Genomic DNA, 11,646 nt, shown 5'->3' with positions numbered 1-11,646 from the left:
GAGAGACTGTTGAAATAGGAGGAGGATGATCAATAAACTCAGGAGGTGGGGGAAAAGAAAAGGAGGAAATATAAGAATTAGGATAAGGAAATATATGCTCAAAGAACTGAACATCTCTTGAGTAGAAAACAGAAAAAGTGGAGAGATTGAGAAGCTTTAAACCTTTCTTACCAAAGGGATATCCTAAGAAAATCCTGGGAATAGATCTAAGTTTGAGTTTATCTCTAAGTGGAGTAGGAGTAGAAGCATAAGCAAGACATCTAAAACTCCTAAAATGATCATATGATGGAGAGAAACCATGAAATTTTTCAAATGGAGATACATGATGTAAAGGAACAACAGGGAATCTATTAATAAGATAGGTAGCAGTTAAGACATATTTACCCCAGAATTTTAAAGGAAGTTTAGACTGAAATAATAAAGCTCTGGATACTTCCAAAAGATGCTTGTGTTTCCTTTCCACAACTCCATTTTGTTGAGGAGTATGTGGAATGGTGGGTTGATGTAAAATGCCATTATCAGAAAAAATTTTTGTAAATCAGTACTATGACCCAATTCGAAAGCATTATCAGATCTAAAAACCTTAACAGTGTGATTATACTGAATTTGAACCATGGTAACAAAAGCTTTAATGACACAAGAGGCACTGGGTTTAGTAGAAAGTAAGTGAGTCCAGGTAAGTCTGGTAAAGTCATCTACTAAAGTAAGGAAGTATCTGAACCCATTGTACGTTTGGGTATGATAAGGTCCCCAAACATCAATGTGAACAAGTTGAAAAGGTAAAGAGGAATGGGAAGAACTAGGAGTAAAAAGTAATCTATGTTGTCTAGCCCCAAGACATATATCACACATAAAATTCTGAGTGGGAGAAATTTTTCCATGTAAGAAAGCAATAGACTTCATTTTGTGATAAGGAATATGTCCAAGTCTTTGATGCCAAAACGAATCATCGCCATTAACACTATGTGAAGGAGTAGTACAACTTGTATAATTGGGAAAACTACAAGAAACAGAAGGCACTAAGGAATCAGATGCATCAAAGTAGTACAACCCATGTGCTGCTTTACCAATTTCCAATTGCTTCTTCAGAGAAGGGCCCTGTAAAATACAGTTAGATTTGGTGAAGATAGCAGTACACTCAAGATGAAAAAGAAGTTTGTGTATGGAGATAAGGTTGAACTGAAAAGATGGGACTAAGAGTACATTGTGCAAAATCATGTCAGGTCTAAGATTCAAAGACCCGGTTGACACAACTTTGACTTTATACCCATTTGGAAGACTAATTAAAAGAGGAAAATCTAGAGAAACTATGTTATGAAGAAGGTTTTTATGAGGGGTCATGTGATTTGTAGCTCCAGAGTCAAGTATCCAAAGATTTATGCCTAGATTTGACACAACACTAGCATGAAAAGCAGTAAATAGTACAACAGGGTGATTGAACACACCTGCAAAATGAGCAAAATCCTTAGTAGGTTGATGATGAGACCCAAAATGTGTAAAAGAGGATTTGCTATCAGATGTACTGTGAAGTTGTTGAAGATGCTGAAAATGGTGAAATTGAGCCTTGGTCAATTTATAATCACCATCTTCAATCTTGGCATGAGAGACAGAAGGATCAGCTGGGAAACTATCAGATTGTGCAAGAGACACAAACATTCTGCCTTTAGTGAATTTGAAATTAGCAGGATAACCATGAAGTTTATAGCACTTATCAATAAGATGGCCAGATTTCTTGCAATATTTGCACAAAACTGCTGAAGAGGGTGAGGGACAAGAATTAGAAGTGTAAGGTTTTCTTCCATCAGGCTGAGCAGTGGGGAGAAGAAATTCTTTTTAGAATCAAAATTGAATCATTGTATCCTCTACCTACAGAAGTGTTCTGAGACACTGAATTGAAAGCAGCTGAATCATTTAAGAATCCAGGGATGAGAGGGGATGTCTCATGCTGCTTTTCAACATGTTGCAACATAGCATAAGAACAGCTAAGGGAAGGGAGTGTAGGTATCATCAGAAGGTTACTCTTATAGAGTGAATATTTATCATTCAAGCCACTAAGAAATTGGAACAATTTTTGTTGTTCCATAAACTTTCCTAAAGCCCCACAAGTACACACAGGGCCGACATAAGAAGTACTCAATTCATCCCAAAGGGTACGCAGTCTAGTGAAATATGAAGAGATAGTATAAGAACCTTGCACAGTAGAGTTAATCTCTTTCTGGACCTGAATATATTTAGTACCATTAGACTAGCCTAACCATTTATCTATATCAGTCCAAATGTCTTTGACAGAGTCAAAACACATGACACTAGTAGCCAATTCAGTAGACAAGGAATTTGTAATCCATGCTATAACCATGTTGTTGCACCTTTCATAGAACGGAAAATAAGGAGAATTGGGTGCAGGCTTGGATACAAGGCCAGTAACTAACCCTAATTTGTTCTTAGCAGATAAAGGTGTCATCATATTCTTACGCCAGACAACAAACCCATTACCATCAAATAACGGAGTCACTAAATATGTACCAGGATTATTAGAAGGCTGCAGATATAAGGGATGAGTCGGAGAGACAGAAAATTCTTCAAATCCAGAAGGAATAGCCACATTTTCCGTAGACGTAGGTCCAGATGTAGGCATATTGATTGAATTTCAGCACCTCTCAGGTTTAGAGAAACTAATTACAACAACTATAAGCACACAAGCTAGATCACAGTAATGTATATCAAAAATGAAAAAAAAAATACACTGGCTAAGAGTGCACAAGTTAGGGTTTCATCAAATCTCAAAAATACACATCATCAATAGAGGCACAAGCTAGGGTTTCATCAAAACCCCAAATTAGGAGCAAATCATGAATAATCAGTCAACAAGAAAAACACGAAAAGGAAACGATTACCGCCTTTCTTCGCAGCCTGAAGAAGTAAGGCCTTCCATAACTTGGTTTCTTCGCGAAAACCCCAAAAGTGAGACAAAAATCGAACAGTCGCGTGATCAGAAATAGCGACAAGGGTACTATCGGAGGCAAGAGAAAGTCGCAAGGATCACATATCTGTGCTCTGATACCATGTTAGACTCTCACAGCTCAAGATTGCCATCAAAATGAGAAAAGAAAACCCTAACTGCCATGGAGAAGAAAGAGAGAATATCTTGTGTTCTTATTCCAAAAATGAATACTCTAGAAGGTCTGTCCATTCCACTACTCTATATACACACGTGCACATATTAAAATTGAACCAAAATAAAAATACAATGTACAGAGAAGAATAATGGGCTTCGGTTATGTACACTATTGGGCCTAACTAAGTGAGCCTATATTTTCTGTGTTAACACATACTGAATATGGAAGTGCCTTTATTATCGAACACTTTAATTCCAATGCGGGACTTTCTTAAACGAAGCCAAATTTAATCTAATCTCAATGCAAATATCGCATATCAAACGGAAAACCTAAGAGAACCCAATCTGAAGAGTATTTACACGTACACAGGATTGCCAAAGCTATAAAAGTGCATATAAAGGCTCTCCAAAAGCGTTTCATACATCTTAGTAGGTGTTTGGTCATATTAGATGAGAAGCAAGTCATTTTCTTTCTTTAGTGAATCATGTCTTGCACAATGTTCTCAATCATACAAGACATCAAAATTAATTAATTCCCTTTGAAAGAGACATAAATAAAATAAGCTAAAGTACCACTACTTGTTACTAAAAGGGGCAAAGTTACAATAGCGAATCAATAATAATTCAGACCGTAGTGTTTTACACCAACATAACACATAAGTCTTTAAAATTAAATGACTTAAGAATTTCTACCTCTTCTTTCTCCATTATTTCTGGTGTTCAAAACTGAATTCAATTCACACAAACATGACATTAACAGGGCCAAGTCCCACATTATCATGGGAAAATGATGAAAACCATAGCATGAATTATACCACAGCAGATTTCTCCAGAGCAGAATCTTCCACAGCAGATTCATTGCCACTTTAGATCTAATGTAGAACTGAACTAGCTAAATTGAGATGGTGGTTATCTTCCTCCACCAAGCCAAGAATCGGTCTCCAACTTAAGACGCTTCACCTAAACTTGAACTTAATTAAGGATCATATTTGCAAAGGTTCTCGAAGCCCATGTACTCATGGCGCTGGATCTTCCCAATCATATTTGAGATACCAACCCCACCTGTCAAAACCAGAAAAGAAATTGTAAGACCAATTAAATCTGAAACAGAGGATGAAGTCATGATTCATCCATCTGGGAGGCTGTTTAAATGTTGACGCTAATGAGCAGTTCCTTTTAAAGCACAACGGGAAATAGCTGCGTACCTAGTGAAATTGCACTCACAAAAATTGTGAAGGCAAGGATGAAGATGATAAGTGATGCTCTTCCTAGTATCATAATCATCTTCCTCACAACATGTTGCCCAATGAAAGCAGCAACAGTTGCCACGGCAATGAAGTACAGAGCTGCGGCAAGAATACAACTATCAATTTCCTATATAAAGGTGAAAAATCTACCTTACAATTGATTGTTAATTAAAGGATCAACACATACCATAAGGAACTGGGAAACGTTTTAGAAGGTAATACTCTACAACAGACATTGATGAGGAGAACATCATCGCAAAAGTGGCAGTGGCACTTGAAACCTAGTATCAGAAACACGGTAACATGAGACAATCATTATAAAGTATGATAAGACGTTGAATAGATATGAAGACAGATCAAGTAAACCAATTCTTCCGGCATTTCAGTGAAGGGAAATGGTAGCTTAATTTTTTTTTATGTACTATTCAACTACCAACTTAATGTTCGCTTGCGATATATACAGATGCTAAAAACTAGGCATCAAACAACTCAATTTACTGAAGTTCATAATTCCAACAAAAGCAAAAAAAAAAAAAAAAAAAGGCCAACCACATACAAGATAAACAAATATATGAGAAACTTCAAAGATGACAAGATAAGCTCTTATAATTGTAAGATTAACATGAATATCAGGTATGGGTAAAATGAAACACGGAAGGAAAATTGAGAATTGATTCATGCGTGGCCATGAAGCTAGAGGAAGATGGTTTGTGAATGTCATCATAATATACAAATATTAATCCAATTTGTCGAGAAATGATGTATCCAAGAATTTTGCTAACTTCCACATTTGAAAGGAAAAACCTATTAACTTAAATGAACATTCAGCGCAAACTTTTGTAGTAAAAGTCAGTGTTTCTATTGACCATGGCAATTGTTAAAAATCAAGAGGCAAATATAAACATTACTAAACAAGTGATAATTGAATTTGTCTTTATCAAAGATATTTAGGTCACCCTTTTCTAATCAGCATATCTGGGCACCTTCTTATCTTCGACTTCCCATTGTTTGGGTGTCTCTTTCAATCCAGGAAGTTAAGAGTTCATCTCTGGTTCTAACACATCTAAGATCCCTTCAACTTTACATTTGCATCCAATTACATGCTCGCACTCATGATTAAAATTTTTACCGTTAATTGCCACTTTGGGTACCAACAAAACATTTCTGAGGATTTCCAAAAGGTTTCTTGCCCGTATGCAAGTTAGGTCTGGCTTAGATTTCATTGCTCAAGCAACCATACATCTCAGGTAGATCAGCCTGCAGGCCAAAACCTCTCACCAACATTGAGGAACCAGTTATCCAATTTTGTGGCTATTTAAGTTTTTAACAAAACTATATGGAGGTGGTAAAATCATGATCACTAAAGATTATCTGCTGAAATAAAACTCAGCAAAGCATAACCCGCAAAATGAACCAACCATAGATTAGTAGCCCTAATGTACCGAAAAATAAATATTTGTTTTGCTCCACACCACTTAAGCATAACATATAAACGCACCTGCGGAGGAACACCCAGCTCCAAAAACATAGGACCCATGATAAATCCTCCACCCAAACCAAGAAGTCCACCTACCATACCGGCTAATATTCCAAAAAAGCAATAAACAAATAGTTGCAGCACCCGGAAGTTAGTTCCCTCTTCTCCCTTGGATTCAATCCTTCTCCAACCCTTGTACAGGCTAAAAGCTTCATACGATGATACACTAAGGGCAACTGGGACCTGCAAGACATTGAAAGAGTTCATGTTCATTGCTAGAATAATTTTTGGGATTTTAGAGTTTGCATCAATCTTTAACAAAGATAAACACGAACCTGCAACAGATTCACCACCCAATATACCGGCGTACAATTGTCTGTGTAATTCTATTTCCACAAAAGAACAAGGCGAGTTAGTCTACAAAATTCAAAATGACTATAAAAAACAACCCAAACTCAGATCATAAACTGTGAGTACATGTGGATCATAAACAAAAAATACAGATAAGGAGAAACAAAAACCTTGCCAATTTGCAGTCCTAGAAATGCAACCCAAACAAAACACAGGAGCCCAGTTTCCTTCCAGCAAACGTTCTCCATGATAGGCACCTAAAATGTCATAGCTTATTAGACCTACACTATCAGGAGAAGCAGAATATTATTTCAAGATCTAAGACACGTTACCACAGGTTCAGAAGGTTCTACTTCTTCCTTTTCAGCGGCATTGCTATCACCAGGAAGGAGCTTGTACTCAGCGTCTTCACCAGAGATGAGCAGAAAAGACCATATCAGCGGGAAATAAAGGAACATTGAGATTGAAACACCATGAAACTCATATAGAATAAAGAAGTTGTTGGTATAACCTACCATTTGCGCCCAACTTTTTCGCAGCCTCAGACTCCTGACGTAAGAAACACATAATTATCAAAAACCAACACTAAACATATATGACCTTATTTACATAGCCTTGCAAGAATTCAAGAAATCACAATACTAGGAATAAAATCACCTATCAGATATACTACCTACTACCTACTGTACAGAATGGATGCCCCTAGAATGGGTGAAAAGAAAGAGCAAAAGTACAAACAATTCAAACATGCCGTTTCAATGTACAAACAGTATTTGAATAGGAAAAGAAGTTCACTAACCTTTTTCAGGATACTCTCTTTTTTCCACGTATCAACCCCTCGCAAAAAGGCCTTGGTTGATGTAACTGCAACAATAACGTAACTTCAATTGTTTTGGAGCAGTAGGTATTGGCAAACAAAAAGTGTATCATATTTCAAGTGCAGTCTTACCGACGAATAGTATTATTAGCAGAACAGTTACCATCCAATCAGCAAATATCACATTGAAAGTAACTCCAATACTAATGCCAAGCATCAGCATTGGCTGGATGAGAACGGCCAAATCATAATCAATAATAGGAATATCAATTGTTGGATGCTTGAGCTTTAGATTATAGTAAACAGTAGAGACCGAAGCTCCCATGATCATACCTGACAATCAAGAGTAGAATCTGTGAGTCCCTTAACCAAGAGAGAGAAGCTAATAAGAGAGGATGAAAATTTCAGAAATTAAAGACTTCTACTACAGTGCTTTGCTGATATAGCGTGAATTCCAGAGGGAGTTTACACTCATCTTGACTAAAGGGCAAAGACGAGGGAAAAAGCATCAGTCATGGAGTAAATTATCCGATATGCACACCTAGTCTAGCAACTATTTTCTGTTTATAAATTCAAAAGGTGTCTTAAGCTAAAGCTCCTATACACTTCTCATTAAAGGGAAAGAATTTCCATTAATCTGCCAACATAAGATAACAGATTAGCTCAAAGATTGGGGACAAAAGAAGTTCTATTGATAACAAGGAGCATGACGAACGTTTTCCAATGAAACCTTGAGTCAGGAGCAAATCCAGGCAAAAAGTTCAGGATCTATTAAGTCGTTGCTCGATAAGTTCCCCTATTTTTTCTTTCTTTTTACCATTAAGTTCAAAATCATGGGTAAGTCCAGAAGGAACAGAATGAACGAAATATTCGCCACAATTTGTTAAGTCATTGAAGTCATGAAATTAAGAATCAAATTTCTTAAGTTAATCTTATACTAGTGCTCCCTATCTTACACTTAGAAATTGCAGTAGATGATTTTGGATCAAATCCAATGATGAGAGAAAGCATAGGTACGAATATGCCGCCGCCACCAACACCACCTACACTCCCAAATGCTGCTCCCAAAAATCCAATTATCGTACCAACAACAATTTGCCAGTCGAATTTCAATTCCTGCAATGACATTCAAAACTTCCATTGTCAACCATGTCAACAGAGAAAAGAAAACAGGAGGTCAGGAGCCTAATGAAAATATTGGCCAAGCTATAGAAGTAGGATTGAATAAATCAATGTGGCACATGGAAGTGGCGGCCCGATCATACCCGTACTTCCAACAAGCCACCATCTCAGAGGTCAGTAGCATTATGCCAGTATCACTTTTCAAATGGAAAATTAACATACCTATTGCAAACTTCACATTAGCCAACTTATATATATTAGCTATATGCATTGGCGTAGCTACATGCAGTGAAAGAAGGCCAGTTGAACGCCCTTCTTTAAAAAATTATACTGTGTATATGGAAAACTGGATGAATTATTAGGGCCAAAATTACTTTTCAAATATATATACTAAACACCCTTAACAAAAATTTTGGCTTCACCGCTGGTTATATGGATTCCATCTTTGTCTTTTTTTATCAATTTTATTTGAACATCTTCACTACGTCTTCATTCCTTATCTCTTCTTGATCTCAAATAGCAAGTAAATTCACATGTTTACATCCATATTCTCCAACTTCAGAAGAAAAACAGAAAGAAGAAAAGTAACAAGTGCACAAGAATGTGCATAAAGGAAGCTTCTTGGTCTATCGGAAACAGCCTCTCTACCTTTGAGGTAGGGGGTAAGGTCTGTGTAGCTCTACCCTCTCCTCCTTCCCAGACCCCACTTTGTCGAACTATAATTGTGTCGCATAACTTATTGGGGCATTTCATGGATATGGGTTCCATTTGCTCTCCAAGCAACTAACTGATCCAGATTCAATTATAGTCCATTAATGGTCCCACCTAATCAACTAAATTACACTCACTAACAATACCAAACTACCACCATCAATCAATCTTAAAACTAACAAATCACTACTAGTTCTAAAAATTCAAAATACAACACAACTAAAAGTTAAAAAATAGACAGTAACCAACAAATAAAAATCAAATCTTTAATCAAGAAAACTCATTAATTACCGGCCAAACATGTTCGTAACCAGATTCATTGGGCTTCCACAAGAACTGCACAACAGAAGTAAGCAAATCAGCATCTGACTGCTGCTGAGTTGCAACACTTTCCCTCTTCAAACTTCTTTCAGCAGAAACAAATATAGCAGCCAAAAGAAAACTCCAAGAAATTGACAATAATGGCCTAAAAATCTTCCATCTTCCTCCAAAATCCGCCATAACAATAATCAAAATACAATCTTTTCTGCACACCCAAGAAGCCCAAAAGGCCAAAATAGAAAATACTACAAGAATTCAGAGAAATTTCAACACAGTATATAAAGACCCAATTTCTTTGTTTGGTAGTAAAGGAAGGAAATTTCCTTTTTTGTTTACCAAAGAAAAGAAATGGGTATCATGGAAATTAAGAAAAAATTGGGAAGAGATAGAAGAAAATCAAGTGGTACATACAAAGATGAATGAAGTGAATATATAGTAATAAGAAAATTAGACTCACAATTTATAATGAACCAGAACATGTGAGGAGTGACTACACAAAACGACGCTGTTTGAATGGTTAATAAGCACCCTATCCCTGATTCCTCCATTTTTACTTATTCATATTTTGAATTAAAAATTCTTTAAAAAACAATTTTTATTTATTAATAAAAAGACAGTCTTGTTAAATCACCAATTAATTAGAGGTTATTTAAATATTAAAAGATAAATATAATATTTTATAACAGAAGTGAAATAAACACAAAATGAAGGATTATTTTGAATATTGGGACAAGTAAAATAAATGAAGAATTATTTTCAATATTTTTTAAATTTTATTTTTTTTGACGTTTGATATTGATATTGAAGTTAAAATTTGATTAAATTTAAATTTGAGTTCCAACAAAAATACTACTCTCTCTTCCTCATTTTAATCGCCTCAAATTTTCTAATTTAATTTCTCATTTTACTTGTTATTTTTTTGTTCGAAGCCGAGGGTCTTTCAGAGACAGACTCTCTACTTCACCTGAAGTAGTGGTATGATCTGCGTACATTTTATCCCTTAGACCCCACTAGGTGGGAATACACTGGGCATGTTGTTGTATATTACTTGTTATTTTTCATTAATCAAAATAAGATAATTTTTTTCTTCCTTTTTTATTTTTAGTATTAATTATTTTTTTCTCCAAATTAAAATGTAAACATCACTTAATAGGGATACTATAGTAAAGTAATTATGTTATTAAGTATTTTTCTTAATTAATATATAATGTTAAATTGGGACAAATAAAATGGAACGGAGGGAGTACATAGTTTTGTGGGGGTCCCGAAGGCAACAACTATTCAGTGTACATTCTCTTGCTTCCGAATTTCTCTCTCCAATTTTCACCTTTTCTATGAGAAAATGGCCAAAAGTCCCCCTATCCTTTATCCCAAATTTCAACTATACACCTATACTTTGCGGGAGTCATATGACTCCCCTGTACTATTTAAAAATGAAATATATGACTATCTAAAAGCTCATACCCAGATCTGTACAATCGAATGAGCTGCATGAGCCTATCAGCTAACGCCACATAATATTGTTATTTTTTTATATAAAAAAAAAATCATTTTTATCCTATTTTTTTCTTATTTTTTCAAGGTCCATTTAAACGGTCTTCTCAAATGAAAAAAACTTCAATCCATGAACCCCAAAACCTTAATTCACTATCACAAGCAGAATCAAAAGAAGATGATGATTTCATCTACCCTCAATTAACCCTAAATAAAATCCCACCCAAACAACTCACTATCCCTCACAAAATCACCCTCTCCCACCCCCTTCAATACTTCTTCAACATTTGTCTCATCATTGCTGACAAACCCAAAAGACGCCACAACTCAAAATCCATTCTTGATGCTAAAATAGAATTTCAACAAACCCTACAACTCAAAATCCAATCTTGATGCTAAAATAGACAAAATCAAGAAACTCCACAACTCAAAAATCAATCTTGATGCTGAAACAGTGCAAAAAAAAAGCTTAATATATGAAGGAATTTCAGTTGTCAAAGTTATGAAGTTATCCAAGTTAAAGTCTGAGTACAAGTCTTTCGAGGCAAAGAAGGTATTGTATGATTCATATGAACTGTTTTTGGCTGATAAAAGAGTGGTTAGTTTGCTTCCGAGATTATTAGGGAAGCAGTTTTATAAGAAGAAGAGGAAAGTATCTGTGCTTGTGGATTTAAGGGGGAATAGTAGTTGGAAGGGGGAGATAGAAATAGCGTGTTCGACTTTTCTTCGATGAATCGGAGAAAATTGCCGTGGTTAGACGACACCGGGCAAGCATCACTTGAATTCAAAATTCTAAAATTAAAATCTAATTTGAAATTGAAAACGAAGGAATCATATATACACATATTAATTTTATTTTTAATTTTTCATCCTTCTTCACGAAAAGGAGAAATTAATGGGTCTAAAAATAATAATTAAAAAATTAATGGTGAGAAAAGTGTTGAATTTGCTGTATAGATGAAAATGGAGATAAGAAAATGAAGATGGAGAT

General features: G+C 35.5%; 1 protein-coding gene across 1 annotated transcript; it reads right to left on the bottom strand.

Annotated features, from left to right (window-relative positions):
- Positions 1 to 3,670: 3,670 nt before the first annotated feature.
- On the bottom strand, positions 3,671 to 9,678 carry LOC107839121 (sulfite exporter TauE/SafE family protein 3). Its single transcript, XM_016682486.2, has 12 exons — positions 9,132 to 9,678; positions 7,964 to 8,123; positions 7,140 to 7,340; positions 6,990 to 7,054; positions 6,706 to 6,739; positions 6,523 to 6,596; positions 6,361 to 6,447; positions 6,175 to 6,225; positions 5,861 to 6,082; positions 4,550 to 4,643; positions 4,321 to 4,461; positions 3,671 to 4,177 (listed from the first exon to the last, which is right to left on the bottom strand). Exons 1-12 carry the CDS (start codon positions 9,339 to 9,341, stop codon positions 4,092 to 4,094), a joined length of 1,425 nt encoding a protein of 474 aa, XP_016537972.1. The 5' UTR covers positions 9,342 to 9,678; the 3' UTR covers positions 3,671 to 4,091.
- Between the last annotated feature and the right edge of the window lie 1,968 nt (positions 9,679 to 11,646).

This window comes from Capsicum annuum, chromosome 8 (assembly GCF_002878395.1).
Source record: "Capsicum annuum cultivar UCD-10X-F1 chromosome 8, UCD10Xv1.1, whole genome shotgun sequence".
Classification (NCBI taxonomy): domain Eukaryota; kingdom Viridiplantae; phylum Streptophyta; class Magnoliopsida; order Solanales; family Solanaceae; genus Capsicum; species Capsicum annuum.
The sequence above is the reverse complement of the archived record's forward strand: the minus strand, read 5'-3'. Positions and strand labels throughout refer to the sequence as shown.